This window comes from Globicephala melas, chromosome 2 (assembly GCF_963455315.2).
Source record: "Globicephala melas chromosome 2, mGloMel1.2, whole genome shotgun sequence".
NCBI classification, from domain to species: Eukaryota; Metazoa; Chordata; class Mammalia; order Artiodactyla; family Delphinidae; genus Globicephala; species Globicephala melas.
The window spans coordinates 97,529,124-97,545,894 of record NC_083315.2 but is presented as its reverse complement, the minus strand read 5'-3'; the positions used below and the strand labels follow the sequence as shown (position 1 = coordinate 97,545,894).

Genomic DNA, 16,771 nt, shown 5'->3' with positions numbered 1-16,771 from the left:
AAAAATCAGTTGGGAGGCCATTGTGATAATCCTGGAGAGAGATGATGGTGGTTAGACAGGGTTGTAGAGGTGGAAAAGGAAAGAAGTAGTGAGCTTCTGGATTTATTCTGAGGAAGAACCAACAGTATTTGCTTATGGATGAGATATGGAGTGTGAGGGCAATAGAAGATGTAACGCTGACTCCAAGGTTTTGGCAAGAGCAAATGGAAAGACAGAGTTGCCATTAACTGAGATGGTGTAGGGAGTGAAAAAGATAGAAAATTTGGTTTTGAAAATGTCAAATTGAAATGAGTATCAGATACCCAAATGGAGATGTTTAATAGTTGGTGTATGAGTCCGGCATTCAGATGAGAGATCCAAACTAGAAATATAAATTGATAGTCACCCATGATATTTATGATGATATTTAAAACCTTGTTATAAGATGAGATCACCAAGGCTAGTGTAGATGTAAAAGAGACAAAGTCCAGCGTGAGCCCTGGGACACTTGACAGTTGAGACATCTGGGAGGTGAGAAGTAACCTGTGAAGAAGAATGGGAAGAAACAACTAAAGAGGCAGGAGGAAACCCAGGGGAGTATAACGTTCCAAAAGCAAAGTGAAAAAAGTATTCCAAGAAAGAGGAAGTGATACCTTTGTCAAATGCTACTGATAGGTCAAGTTGGATGAGGAATGATCATTGACCTGTGGGTTTATCTGTATGAAATCCTTTGGGACTCATTAATATATACATGATACTAGAAGCCAGTTTGAAAATTAACTAGTTTCAAAGATTGATGGGGTCAGAAATCAGATTACAGAGTTAAAGGTGGAAAAGAGGTGAGAAATTAGAGACAGCAAATGATGACTATTCCTTCCAGAAGCTTGATTATAAGAAAAGAAATAGGCAGAAATCCTTGCAATTAGTAGGATACCAATGTGGCAAGCAGAAAATATATTTTTTTGTAAAGACAGGTAGGCCAGAATTTATTCCTCTGGGCTAACAAGAGGAAGGAGCTAAGGAACAAGGAAAAGTTGAAGATTTAGAGGAGAACGAGTGTGACAGACAAAGGTTCCTCTGTGATTTCAGAGCTCCTTCAGCTCCTGGCCCCTACATTCATATTTGCCAGTGAATTGTCACCTTAGCAAATTCTTCAGTAGTCTGATAAAGGCAGCCAATTGTCAGGGTACCACAACCCATGTGATTATCAATAAATATGATAAAAGGATATATGTAATAGGTATATACACATATGGATAAGTAAGTATGCCAACTGGTGTGTATGTGTGTGTATATGTATGTATGTATATATGAGTATATATATAAATGAGTATATTATAAACAGTATATGTTCATATATAAAATATAAAAATATATTTCCTCCCTTCCTTCCTTTCTTCCTTCCTTCTTTTTTACCAGTATTACTCTTGAAGAAAGAGTATAAGAAATTTCACATTAATTGCTTTCACTAGGAAAGGAATCTGCTAAACATATCCATAAAAGAATATTTGGCTGAGCCTGGGACCCAGTAAAATCCTATGCTTCTCTAATGAAAGCTAAACTGAATTGTTTATAATCCAGTTTATAGATCTAGTAAAGTAAAGTACCAACAAGGATAACACAAACACTTCCAAGACGGATGTCTTCAGAGACAGCAAACATATCTCTGATAATATTGCAGTAAACTCAGAGTTTTATGATAAGAAATAGATTACATTTCCTTTATCATATAGAATAAACAATAGCATAAGCTGGGTTTTCTTTATTCAGTGAAAATAATTGAAATATAGAATGCAGTGTGTTTCATCTTTTCCCACATGCAAAGAAAGCCAATCTCAAGGGGCTGGTGTGGGTATAATGGAGGTAATTTGAGTTTGGTTTCTGGATATTTTATATCTTTCAAACACAATTTGTTTACCAAATCTAAAAAGAATAACAGCATAAAAACAACAACAAAAAAACCTTTCACAATCTTAGATGAAAGCGTTATCTTTCTTTGGACCATACTTTCCAATGCCCCAAAGTGCTAGCATAAATTGAAAATTAAACAAACTACAGAGTTGTCAGAAATAATCACACACCAGGCCAGCCCTCCCACTTCTGTTCCTCTCCTACACAAAGCAGCTACAGTGCTGCACGGAACAGCCCCTTAAATCTTTATTGTATTTTGCCTCTGGGGTTTGCTCATCACTGCAGGTCTAAAAGTGTCTGTTACGGTCAGAAATAACTTAAAAAAAATATTGCACCACTGAGCCAAGGAGGAGTTCAAATGACTTCAAAACTGTAAACTTGTAAAATGTAAGGTAGAGTAAGCACTTCAGTATTTGGAATAAACTGACTACTTCACTATGTCATCCTCAGTGCTCCTGTTTTATGAAGACTAGAAATACTAAGTTGAAGCAAGAGAACCTATAAAGCCCCTGGAAGTACTTGAGAGTGGTCTTTCCTTCCTTGCCACGAAGATGAATAGCAAAGTCTGGATTCTGCAGCTGAAAGCTGTTCTTGAAACCTGCTACTCACTTCACAGAATGCTTTCCACATGCCTGGGTGGAGAATGGCTGGGTGAAAAACATTCTGAACTGAGAATTAGAAACCTGTGTTTCTTAGAAACCTATATTTTTAGACGTAACCACATGCAAGGGGCTTTCTGATATCAGTTAAGACAGTTCATGAGTACCGTTTCTCAGTTTCTTCTTGCCAAGAATTCTTGCCAAGAATTCTTCTTGAGAAGAATTTTCATGATTTTATATTTTATGTTTTCATATTACTGATGTTATTGGGCCATTTGCTTGTTGTTCTGTTTTTAGGCTGATATCTAAAAGATGTAAAGTTTGCTTTAAGAATGAGGTTACAGAGAATGGGAGTAGACGGTTTTTTCTACAGGTGAAATTTTTATTAAAATAATTTATACACATTTCAAAAGCAATACATGGCTTCACGTTGGTTAGTCAGTCTATTTGGAAGTCGTGATCAATCCAAATAAATAAAAATGAATATGATATTGAGAATTTAGCATAATAAAACAAAGGCCACCTTTCTTACTTTCTTAAAATTAATTTTTTATTAATTACAAGAGAAGTTTTAACATATGCTTTGATGATGTCATCCCCTTAATTTGGCTTTGGCTTAGCTGTCACAAATGGGGCTTATATTTGGATAAGACTGAGAAGTATATGTGTATATGTGTGTGTGTATAAATATATATATATACAGATTTTTAATATATATACACACATATGTAGATATAACTGTATATATATACATACACATATAAACATTTTATATATATGTATGTGTATATTTATGTATATATGTGTGTATAAATACATTCATACAGAGAGCAATAGTGAGCATGGGTCTTGGGCAGCATTTCTTGGAACATTTGGACTTTAGCCCACAAGGCTAAAACTTATTAGAAAGTATAAATTATTTGTCACCAGGGGAAATCTCTGGTAAACCTAGAAGCACATCTCACTTCCAGATTTACATGATTAAAATTAAGCTGCCATATAGTTGGCATTTGTGCAGGAAGATATGATTGCACAACATTGGAGATTGCATACAGGAGTTGGCAGGCAACTGTGTTATTATCCAATTCAGAAACTATGAGATCTGTGTCTTCAGAGTTTAATGACAAGGCCATGACACTCTGTTTACATTACCAGATCTCAAAGTATAGCTCATACTACCTTAGTCCAGTTCAATCTAGCACTAGGACTCTTCACCCTCTTTTCCTTCTTTTAGGCCCAAGGCTGTGGCACTTATGCAAAAGAAGTTCTACGGAAGTTTTAATGCCATCTTTTGGAAACACATACCTTTTTTTAAAATTTAATTTTTACTTTATATTGGAATATAGTTGATTTACAATATTGTGTTAGTTTCAGGTGTACAGATAAGTGATTCAGTTTACATATACATATATCCATTCATCTTCAGAGTCTTTTCCCCTATAGGTTATTATGGAATATTGAGCAGAGTTCCCTATGCTGTGTAGTAGGTCCTAGTTGATTATCTATTTTATCAACCTATATAGTAATGTGTGTATGTTAATCCCAAGCTCCTAATTTATATATACTTTTTTTTTTTTTTTTTCGCAGTACGTGGGCCTCTCACTGTTGTGGCTTCTCCCGTTGCAGAGCACAGGCTCTGGACGCGCAGGCTCAGCGGCCATGGCTCACGGGCCCAGCCGCTCCGCGGCATGTGGGATCTTCCCAGACCAGGGCACAAACCCGCGTCCCCTGCATCGGCAGGCGGACTCTCAACCACTGCGCCACCAGGGAAGCCCCAAGCTCCTAATTTATCTCTCCCTTGCCTTTCCCCTTTGGAGACGTAACCATAAGTTTGTCTTCTAAGTCTGTGAGTCTGTTTCTGTTTTGTAAATAAGCTCATTTGTATCATTATGTTTTTTTAGATTCCACATATAAGTGATATCATATGATATTTGTCTTTCTCTGTCTGACTTACTTCACTTAATACGATAATCTCTAGGTCCATCTTTGTTGCTGCAAATGACATTATTTCATTCTTTTTTATGGCTGAGTAATATTCCATTATATATATATGTACCACATCTTCTTTATCCATTCTGTCGATGGACATTTAGGTTGCTTCCATGTCTTGGCTATTGTAAGTAGTGCTGCAATGAACATTGGGGTGCATGTATCTTTTCAAATTATGGTTTTCTCTGGATATGTGTCCAGGAGTAGGACTGCTGTTTTTATATGGTAGTTCTATTTTTAGTTTTTTAAGGAACCTTCATACTGTTCTCCATAGTGGCTGTACCAGTCTACATTCCCACCAACAGTATAGAAGGGTTCCCTTTTCTCCACATACTCTCTAGCATTTATTGTTTGTAGACGTTTTGATGATGGCAATTCTGACCAGTGTGAAGTGATACCTCATTACAGTTTTGATTTGTATTTCTCTAAAAATTAATGATGTTGAGCATCTATCTTTTCATGTGCTTTTTGTCCATCTGTATGTCTTCTTTGAAGAAATGTCTATTTAGGTCTTCTGCTCATTCTTTGATTGTGCTGTTTGTATATATACATATATATATATATATATATAAAATACATCTATATTATATATATATAGAGAGAGAGAGATGCATGAGCTGGAAACACAAACTTTTGATTTTTTGCAATCATGTATATATCCAAGGACTTGGAAGACCCATGTCAGGACATTCAGAAACTTAAAATTGTCAAAAAAAAATAGTAACAGTTTTCTTACATTTTCTTCAACATCAGTAAAACTTCATTAAATATTGCTTATTCAATGCATACTGTGTTTCAGGCACTGTGTTAGAAAGTTTAGGAAGCATTATCTCATTAAAAAGTACTTTAAATACTCTGTCCAAAGTCACACAGTAAATCTTTGTAAAACCAAGATTCAAATCCACATTTGCCTACTTCCAAAGCACATGTTCTTTTAAATAAACATTTTTTAACTTTGTATTTTGATATAACCTTAGACTTAAAAGTTGCAAAAGAGTATAAAATGTTTTGTATATCCTTTCACCAGCTTCCTCTGAAGTTATCTCACATAAACGTAGATTAACTACTGCAGACAGAAAATTATTCACACAATATTATTTATTAATCTATAGACTTCATTCAGATTTTGCCCATTTCCCCACTAATTTCCTTTTGCTTGTTCACAATCTAATACAGAATCCTACCTTGCATTTGGTGTCACGTCTCCTTAATCTCCTCTAGTACGCAACAATTCCTCTGTTCTTCTTTGTCTTTTCATACCTTGACACTTAAAGAGTATTGATCATTTTTTGGGTAAAATGTTCTACAATTGGGTTTGTCTGATGTTTTCTCATAGTTAAGGTTATGTATTTTTGACAAGAATACACCAGAAGTGGTGTGTTCTCAGTGCATTATATTGGGGGTACTTGAAATCAATATTATGTATTACAAAGTAGAAATTTACTTTCCTACATTATCTTTGCCTTTTAGTTGTGTGACAATATTAATGAACTATAATCCAGCATCACAGATCTCACAAGTGAGAAAGTTTAAACAGTTCAAAACATGCCATGTTACATCACTTAATAGAAATCACATTAGCTTCCAAGTCATCATGATTAATTCGAAGATTCTTTAAATCCTTAACCCAATTAGCTCTGATTCTTTGTGCAGAGAAATGCTATTAAATGTTTAATAATCAGCTTTCTGGGAGAGAAAACGCTCTTATTTGTAGCATTTGCTGATTCTGTGGCGTAAATACTCCCACCATGGCCCATTTCAAGCTACTAGTATTATGTCAGTGAACTCAGAGCCAGGAGGAGATACACACAAAATCAATTCTCAGGATCTGGTACAAGCAGGCTCCAACACATCACTGGAATAATATATATTTATAAATGGCATTTTCTTGATTCTAGGCTGCAATTAGTAGAACCAGGGGACAAATACATAAAGATAAGACAAAATTTAAAATATTCAAAGAATAGAATTACCATAAAAGACAAATCTAGTAATTTCTAGAGAGTCATATTTAAGAATTAGGATGAAATAATAATAATCTGTTGTCTTTTTCTCATATCTTTAAATAGTAAAGTTATTTGATTCAAAGTATTAAATATGTCATTTTAATTTGCCCAATTTCTAGGTGTTATTAAAAGTAACTTCAAAAACATAGGATGAGATGGTGATTGCACAAGAGTCACAAAAACTACCCTCTGCCTTTACCTCAATTAATTTTGGTGGCACAAAATTTCCTTAACTCCTCATTCACTAGGACACCATTAGATTGGAAACCAGTTTAATAATACACTCTGGCGTTCCTTACTGCTTATTTTACTAATGATGTCACAGCTAATCTTATAGAGGCTATTGGCAGGAGACCCATGAAAGCCAATTTTAAATGAAAACTATTTTTTAAACATATTCCACAGTACAAGTTTGGCTTAAAACACTTTTTCAAAATTTAAATTTTTGCATGCTACTCTAAAAGAAGAAACACACACTCCCACATTGGAAGACTGCTTTCAGGTATTGGATTTACTAATCAAATATTAAGTGTATTTCAAAACAACTGACAGGTAACATCAACATCCCATACTTTTTCTACACAGATCCCAATATCCATTTAAAGGAATCCATTACACATAAGAGTATTTTTTTCAAATATGTCATTATCTCTATATTGATTTAAAAGTTATAATATTTTATGCACATTGTGAAGGGCAGAATGACCTCCCAAAGATGTCCACATCCTAATCTCCAAAACCTACATGGAAAAAAGGACTTTGTGAATGTAATTAAGTTAAGGTCCTTGAGATGCGGAGCCTATCCTGGATTATCTGCATGGACACATTATAATCACAAGGGTCGTTATAAACGGGAGGCAGGAGGGTTAGAGTCAGAGAAGGAGATGTAACAACGGAAGCAGAGGTCAGAGTAATGTGGCCACAAACCAAGGAATGCAGGCAGTCTCGAGAAGCTAGACAAAGCAAGGAATGAATTCTCTGATAGAGCCTCCAGAGGAACTCAGCTCTTTTGACACCTTGATTTTTAGCCCCATAAGACCCATTTTAGACTTTTGACCTCCTGCATTGTAGGATAATAAATTTATGCTACTTTAAGTCACTACATTGCTGGTAGTTTAATAAGCATCAGTAGGGAACTAACACACACATAAAACACACTTTTATTGAGGTTAGTTTCATTCCTCTATTTTATGATTCATTTTAGCCTCTATCTTCCTCATCTTTCTTACCTTCCTCACTCAATATGTATGACATTCAGGGAAAAAAATGTATATTATATTTATAGGCCTGGTTTTCAAGTGAAACTGATGATTACTGCATATATCTAAAATAAATATTCCATCTGAAAGCATAGTAAAGTGTATTTTCAAAATATTTGCAACCATCATTTTAATGAGAAAGAAGCCCTTACTTAGAAATAGTACACTCACATAATTAAAAGCTTTTTTTGTGTGTCAAAATGTGCAAGCATTTAAAATGTTTCTGCTCTGAAAAACAACAACAGCAACAACTTATTACTTTGTGGTTTATTTGTATCGACACAAATGCCAGATAGGAAAAAAAAAATGCTTTGGTGTTGGAAATCTCTTAGCTGACATTATCTCTATGAAACAATAGAAATTAATGGAAGAAATTAAAACCCTAAAGTCCTACAAGACTTTGAAGTGCTCTTTGAATTAATGTTAGTTTAAATTCTCTCATGATATTAAATGTATTTTTTCCAGATTTGAATTCTTGGAAATAGAAACCAGAAAACAAAATTAATCAGAATGCTCCTTTCCTTCATCACAAATAGAGTATGATGGAATAAGTTCTTAAAACCTTATTCTGTTTAAAGAATTAAAGCTTAATTTTCACTTTAGGTAGTACATATCTGATCTAATATCTAAGTAACTATGTAAAATAGAAAGAACCATGAGCTAGGAATCAGAAGACCAGGTTCAAGTCCTAGATTAGTACCTGACCTTGGAAAACCATTTAATTGTCCCCAATACCATTCCATTTCTAGTATTACTTGCCCTAGCCACCTTGCGGGAAGTAAGTAAGATACAATGTAGACTGTAAATTACTATTCAGAAGAAATTTATAACTCAAGAAGGGTTCTGAAATATCCCATAGAATTGTAATACCTGGAAGTAAAATATCCCTAAAAGGGATGCTTTCATTTTCTCATTTGGAATCATATAAGTACGTCTGTGTGTGTGTGTGTGTGTGTGTGTGTGTGTGTGTATGTGTGTGTGTGTGTGTGTGTGTGTGTGTGTGTCCCAGGCTGCTCATCACTGGCTAACAAATTTTAGAAGAACACAGATTTTCACAATAACTATAGATATTAAATTTTACATAATTTAAGCCTATTTTTCAAAATTAAGAAGTAATAGAGATTTACTTATGTGACTATTTGATTGTAGATATCTAGAAATAAACAAAACTGTTGTAAGCCTCTAAAGATGTTGTTATGCTTACAGTTAAGGTTCAGGGTGATCTTTTTAATATTGCAACAAGCTCACACACCATTAATCACTGAGAAGTGGCCCCAGGTCACGGTAAATTGATGGCCTAATAATCAGATGAGATGTTTGCTATTTCCAAATTATTGTCAGTGACTAGAATGAGGAGGTGACAATTCAATAACTAATGCTTATTAACTGGACTTTTTATTTTTTTAATGCTAATCAAGAATATAAGAAGTAGGAACGTAAACTGGAAGCATAAAACATACAATTACAGACACATGCACAAAGACAGGAACAATCATGGTAAAAGATGTGTTTATTAAAAACAACTCACAACTATAATTATGTATGAGTTGTTCTGTAGTTGGATATATTGTTTCTGCTTGTCTCAACGGTGTGTATGCAACCCCAAAATGGACTCAAAATCCTTTTTATTCTGATGTGGGCAAGAAAATAGCGGTGATGGGAGTGTATAGAAAGCATGAAGAGGATGCATGGGGATTGAGCAAAATGGAATGCTAGAGGGGCATGCACATGTGGAAATAGAAAGGAAAATAAAACAGTAAAAAAATGAATGTAAAATGGGAGGCAAAAGGCAAGAGTTTGAGAGGAAACACGATGGGAATATAGTCAATGCAAACAATTTTGGTAATAAAAGAGGGCTTGAGGCCAAGGACATAATCAGATATAGAGCGTATCTGGTAGTGCTGTGCTTTGTCTCCAACCAACAAACCATGATATAGAAATGAATTGGAGAAAATTACAGTGTGGTATTCAGCATGAAGAATGCTCTGCATTCTTAGGAGCCTGGTCTCTTGGTATTAGAGTGCTATAGGAAAAGCTGGGAAAATATTGGAAAACACAATCAAATGAAAAACAAACATTAGCATTGGCCCAGAAACCATGTGATAAACAAATTAAAGGAAGAATTCTCATTAGAGAGTCCAAGGGTCCTGGGTAGGCCTGGATAAGCATGGGATAAGGAAGAGGGAGGCAAACGGAAATTGCAAGACAGAGAAATAGAGACAATAAGCTACATTTTGCTGTTCTTAACTTCTACTAGGATAGTGGGGTAAAATGGAACTTGTGCACTTACAAAAAACAAATGATATAGATTCAAATTCCAATTTTGGTTTTGGAGAGATGGGCATGTCTAGTTGAGAAAAGCACTGACTCTGGAGTTAAAAAAACCTGTGTTCACATCTCAGCCCAATCATGAACTAGCAAAGTCAGATCTTTTATAACACTAGTTGTTATAAGTCTAAGATTTAATTGGTTTCTTGATCTTTAAAATGAGGATATTAACAGTCCCAACCTCTAAATTCTGTGAGAATTAGAAGAGAAAGCCCATGAAAAAGTCATAGTATTTATGTTGATGGTAATGTTAGCTAAACCACTATTAATATTAACTATAGAACCTCAAGAAAAGCCCTGAAACTCTGTCCATCTTGGATGCCTAATACGTAAAATGAAAGTGATGATAACACATCCATGTTCTGGAGGGAGGCCTAAATGAGCTTATTTATGCAAAGTGTCTGACATACTGTAGGCTCAAAGTAAGAAGTAGCTCTTATTATTTTCAAATGCACTGGTTCCAAAATAACCCATTCCAGTTTTTTCAGATAACAAAAATATATTTAGAATGCCTGATTTATTTTTTAGGTTATATGCTTGATGCATTTTATATCAAGAAGATGGGATCCCACACAGATTGATAGTGATATTTATACTTTTCTTAGGAAAAGCTCTGAAAATAAATAGCTTCTGAAAGTCATTAGACCACCGAAATTCTGTTTGTCTGTCAAATTAGCTTTAATCCTGCTTTCAATTTTCAAAATTCCATCCACCTCTTTTTACCATTATCATGTCCTCTGCTAGTGAAAAGACATAAGTAGTTGCCTCTGGGAAATAGTTCTGGATATACCAAGAGTTTTAAGATTTGTTCTCTGAAAGAGTAGATGGAAAAGACAAATCAAATTTATTTTAAAAACACAGCCTGATTTCCATTTACCCTTGTTTCCTTCATCTTGCCATCATTTTTTCATATGCTATACAGCTAGCACCATACTGAGTGCATAGAAGCCATGAAATAAGTAGTTGTTCATTCGGGTGTTTAGAAACATAAGACTGAGTTTTCCTCACAACATTTTCTATTTAATTGTATTCAAACACCCACATCAGCCATGTTTTGCAAAGAGATTTAGAGTAGATGCTTAACTAGAAGCTACATTATTATAATTGATTTCCAAATTTTAAAAAATGCACACACAAATTTAAATGGTTATAATTAGAACAAAATACAACCCAGTCTTCTTTATTGGGGATCCATATTGCTGTCATTATAAATGTCACTTTTCAGCACCATGTCTCTTACCAAACAGAACTCAATTTGAAGTGCCAGTTTTTGTGAAAAACTTTATCCATTTGTCCAAATGGTATTTGGACAAGAGAAGAAGTTTTTCTCTTTGGGTTCATTTTCAGGTTGTTAGCCTAACCTAAAATAGAGCTTCTTTAAAAGTCTGCCCAAATGTTTACTTAAAACAGAGAAGGGACAGCTGAGTGTTGAGTGGTAGTGTTACATTGAGTGAAGACACGACTGTAAATAACTCCTCAGTTTGGAAATGAATGATGCTTTTGACAGAGACGATTATGTCGTATTGACAACATTGATGTCAAACGGGGAGTGAAAATACGAGATTGACTACCAGCAGTTTCCACCAGTGATCACTTGAAATAGCTTCTCTGAGATAAAGGAACAGTAACAAATGCATTCCTTTTTACTTACACCCTTTTCCTTCCCTCAGAGCTAGCTTAGTCCGGTTCCATTTTGGGGGAAAAGGATCTAGTGTTCACACTTCATCAAAGGAGGATCAAATACTCTTAGCTGTTTCTTTTTAAGTTAATCATTTCCAGGGCATCATTAGTCACTTTCCCCCCTAAACAAGGGAAGCCAAAATACCCAAGAAAAGAAGTCAATCCCTGAACTTCTATAGAAATAATTACAATTTCCAAGTTAGACCTGACATATCTGAAATAAGGTCTTTGTAATGAAAACCGCACATGGGGCTCTTAGCAGCCTTCAAAGTCATTGTTCACATAACTGCTAAATACTGGCTTACATTTCTGGGGTGGAGAATATTCTGTGTGGTAAGTTTTCCAGCTTGAAAAATGTCACATATTGGAGAGTCTTGATGAGGAAATAATTTCTTCCATATCTATCTCTCCATTCCATTCATTTGTTGTATTATTGAGGCTCTTTGACAGGTATTTTTATTGAATGGAAATTTACTCTTTTTAATATGCACTAAAAGTTCTTGCATTCTTTAACATTCATATTTAAACATGTAACATCATTTTAATATTTATTAAATTTAGGATACAGCATAAGAGTTGGCTGACCATAAGATCTGTGAGTCACTAAATCTGGATTTGGTCAGAAGAATATGGAGAAGAATTTGTTAGGGCATAGAATGTCTGTATGGAAAATGTTTGGCCTCTCAGAACACTCTCAGAAGTTACAATGGGATATTTATATTGGCATAGAGCAGTGTTTCTTATGCCCTTGAGTTAATCCTGCCATTGTAGCCTTTCACGTTGCCATACGGCAGTGATGCTGGTCGTCTATAGAAATCACATTTCTTACAATATGACCTTTCTATTTGGGGTGGGGAGATAGATTGGTGACTCTTTTGTTTTGGAAAGACAAATGGGGTGAGCTTTCTGTAGAGGATATGTGATTTTTCACATGGCAAAGAAAGTATCTGGTATATGATGCTAGAGCCAAACTGTTTAAAGCAAGTACCCCTCTGTGAAATATGTGTCAGTTTTTGAAGGCTCAAAACTTAGTGAGAGATTTATGAATTCATTGTCAGAATCACTTACATAGAGATATTTTCTTCATAAAATGGAAAGTAAAAGCCATCAAAGGGGAGAAAACTAACCAAGGACACATTTTAATTAAAGAAAATAAAGTAATTAGTTAACTATATGACAATAGTTGATACATTATTTCACTGAATAAATGCTTTGAAATGTAATTTAATAATCTACCTTTCAGCTGGGTTCTACAAATCTGAATGTGTATTTTTTCACCACAACATCTTAATTTCTCCCTCATATGAGACCGATGGGTAGAAGATAGTTCTTAGTATAAAAGATTACTTAAAGGTCATCTTCTTATAGGCCTAGTATATTTATTTTCATTTCTAAAGAAGTATATATTATGTATTATTAAGATTTTCTATCAATCACTATAAAATAAATATTTTTGTAATAGGCCTGTCTCATTATGAAGAAATTTGGGAGACAATTCATTATGGTGGACTTTCTAACTTTATCTCCGGTCCTTATGTCTCAGCTCCTTTCCTACAAGATGATAGAACTGGACTAGCTCATGTCCAGGGACTTCTGGCTCTAAGACTTCATCAATCTATGATCCTTAATCAGAGAACTAATTTGGTATGTATTCTCATATGAATGCTTTTTTGTTTTAATCTGAATTTTTCATTAAGTATGGTGTTTTTTTAAATTTATTGTTTTGAGAGAGCTAATAAAATAATAAAGCTCCCCTATTGATCAAGGCATTTTAAACTATTGCCTGTGTGGAACTTGTCTCCATTGTGCTTAAATGATTTTGTTCATTTTCACAAAGTACTAGAAAATTTTATGTGCACCTCATATGTTGGTGTTTTCTTTCAACATCTTCATTGCACTCTAGTAGGTCAGAGTAAGAAGAGGTTTTATATTTATTCAGATTTAGAAAATGGGTGTATTAAAAGGCCTCGATTGGTATTTCTCTCTACTCTGTTCTCCATTCTTTTAACAATGTTAGAGAACACCCACAGTGGGGTCCAGGGCTGTGCTGGAATATACATTACTAAGTGGAGGATGTGTTTTCTTGCCTTCATGCTCACTATATAATGGGGAAGGTATGTACTAACAAATGAATGTACAAATAAATTTATAATTACATTACACATGAAATTGAGAGGATAAAAAAAGGAAACGTCCTAGTGGAAATATTTATATGATAAAATGGAAAAAAGGCTGTTTTAGAAGGTGGCCTTAAATGGATTCTTGATGAAAGAGTAGGAGTTGCCCAGGTGGAGGCTCCACGAGAGTATACTGTACACAGAGGGAACAGCATGTGCGAGGAACCTGAAGCAGAAAATAGTTGGTGCTTGCAAGTTGGCTAGTGTGTAATAACATGAGATGAGTTTGGAGTAAGTCTAATTACAGGAATTTGTATTTAAGAGTAGGGTGATCATATGATTTATTGTCCAAAATGAGGCCCTTTGGATAATGAAAGTGAACACTGCTAATAGTTAAGCTGGCACAAACCAGGACTTGTCCCAAGAAAACTCATACAAATTGTTATCTACTTAAATATAATATGAAGACAAATCCTTTAGGCAGTGGAATAATAAAATTTGACTTATGCCTTTGAAAGATCATTTTGTCTACTCTGTGCAGAGTTGATTGGTGGAAAGCAAAAATGGAAGCAGACTCTTGCAGTAATCTAGATGAGGAATGAGATAATAAAAATTGGACAAATTTGAGACATAATTTGGCAGTAGGATTAACAGAACTTGGTGATGGATTGGATGCAGGTAGGGAGAAGAAGGGGGGGTGTCAAATGACTTCCAGGTTTGCATTTGTATAACTGAGCAAATGGAAGTGCCACTTATTAAGATGTGGAAAATTAAAGAAGAGGCAGATTTGGGCCAGAAGTGGGGAAAGATCAAGAGAATTCTAAATATGAGATGCGTGATGAACCTCCAGATGGAGATATCATGTAGAAAGCTGTATTTGGAATAGCAATCTACATTGTAGATAAAAATCTAGGGTTTATAAACATTTTTATGCTATTGATAGCATAAGAATGTCTGAGATTACTGGGAAGGGATATTGAAGAGAAGATGGCCCAGGACTGAGTTCTGAGGAACACAAAAATTAAATGATAGGTAAAGAAGGAAGAAACAGCAAAGTCTTTTAGACAATTAAGGGGAAGCATTCTATATACTTCTCAGGAGACCTGAGAGGAATTAATCTCTTTGCCCCTCTTTCCTACCATGTTGCCCTTGATAACACATTTCTATTGTTTTAGCCTCTTTGCCTATCTTACTCTACAAAGTCTAGGATCACCCTTGGATCACCCTTGGATCTATCTTACTCTACAAAGTCTAGGATCACCCTTTAGCCTCTTTGCCCTTGGATCACCTCTCAAATCAACTGCTTACATACAAATCCTCATCTCAGGCTCTGCTTTGGATCCATGAAGGAAGGACCAAAGGAACAGAAACATGACCAGGAGCATGTGCTATTGCAGAAGCAAAGAGACTTTTTCAGAAAGGGAAGAGTGGGAAAGGATTTTGAATGTAACTAAGAGGCTGAGTAATACAAGAACTGGTTTGGTGACATAAATCATTGGTGATCCAAGAAAGAGCTGGAATGGTGGGAATATAAGCAAGATTGCCTTGGGAAGTAATAGCGTTGAGCTGGGGTTAAATTTTTTAAAACGTTACATGAAAAAGAATTTTGAAAGAAGGGTTATTTCCTTCTGTGTAATAACAGGGAAGAAGGAGATGACTAGATGACTGCAGATGCAGATTTAGTCATGAAAAGATTTTATAGTATTTATTATATCGTTTTTATATTCTCAGTGAACCATAAGGTTGGGTTATCTGCCGTGAACAAAGGGGGTGGGAAAATTGAAGGGGCATGGAGAAGGTGTTGAATAGTCACTGTGGTGATGAGTGGGTGATCACTTTTGTCTCTGTTGAATGACCATTTGAGGCTGGTGACCATGAATGAACCATGATCCCAGTCTTCTCTGTTGTAAGATTTTTGTCCAGCTGTGCTTAGTTCTGTGGATGCTACTCAGAGAAAATGCATTGTTGGATTCATCACTGGGGTTTGCAAAGTGGATGTGATGGAAGGAGAAAGCTCAGAGAATTGAGGACATTTGCAAAATAGTCATTATAAAGAAGGGCTCTGGAACAAGAGCAACTGAAGGAGGGAAGTGAATTCCTGAGGGGGTTGGTAGATAGAAATGAAGAGTAAGGATAAAGTATTGGAGTTCTCTATGAGGTCAGTGTCACAGTGGGAATGCTCCAGAAGAATACAAGGAATGATAAGAGAAGAGGATCTTTAAAAGAATGATTTCGTTTGTGGTATAGTTGTTGATGATGAGCTCTATTAGGTATTACATTTCTCTAAACTCCTACAAATTCTGTTCTATGCTCTTATAGGGCTATGCAAGGATAATATACATTTTATTTTGTCTTAGAAAAAATTGCCTTTACTTTTTCCTTACTTGTGAAAGGCACTCCTTTGAACTGGGCTTGAATGATCACATTACCTATTTCTGGAAAGCATCATGAATCTGACGGGTTTTTCTAAGATTCTAGGAGCCATACCTGTCTCCTTCTGGGGCTTCAGGGACAAGCCAAGTTGAGGAGATTCTGATACTGAAAACAAATCACATTACTTCCTCCCAGGAATTTATAATGTCCAAATTCAGCAATATGCCAACTGTCACCTTATATTCTTTATATGCCAAACTACTGACAGCTATGTAACACTGTCATGTTGTTATTGTTTTCTTCTGGGCCTTTGTATACGCCTTTGCCTGAAATGGCTTCCTTCTATTATCTCATATTCTTCCTTCAAAAACTGTTCAAACATTATCTTCTGTGTGATATCCAACTTGACCATTCCTGAACTTCCACTTAGTCAGTTAGTTCCTCCATTCTCTGTGCCCAAATGTAATTTTATACATTAATTATTTTTTGTCATACGCTGTTATAATAATTTATTTACATGACTGTCTCTT

General features: G+C 35.2%; 1 protein-coding gene across 4 annotated transcripts in view; it reads left to right on the top strand.

Annotated features, from left to right (window-relative positions):
- LOC115845916 (uncharacterized) overlaps positions 1-16,771 on the top strand; it is a 602,167-nt gene that overhangs the window by 428,799 nt on the left and 156,597 nt on the right. For 3 of the 4 annotated variants that reach the window (XM_060294491.1, XM_060294489.1, XM_070044935.1), the window contains one exon: positions 13,295-13,395. The exons of the other annotated variant lie outside the window; for it this stretch is intronic. In XM_060294491.1, the coding sequence (XP_060150474.1) occupies positions 13,369-13,395 (27 nt within the window). In that variant the 5' untranslated portion in view covers positions 13,295-13,368. The remainder of the gene's footprint in view (positions 1-13,294; positions 13,396-16,771) is intronic. 4 annotated transcript variants of the gene reach the window in all.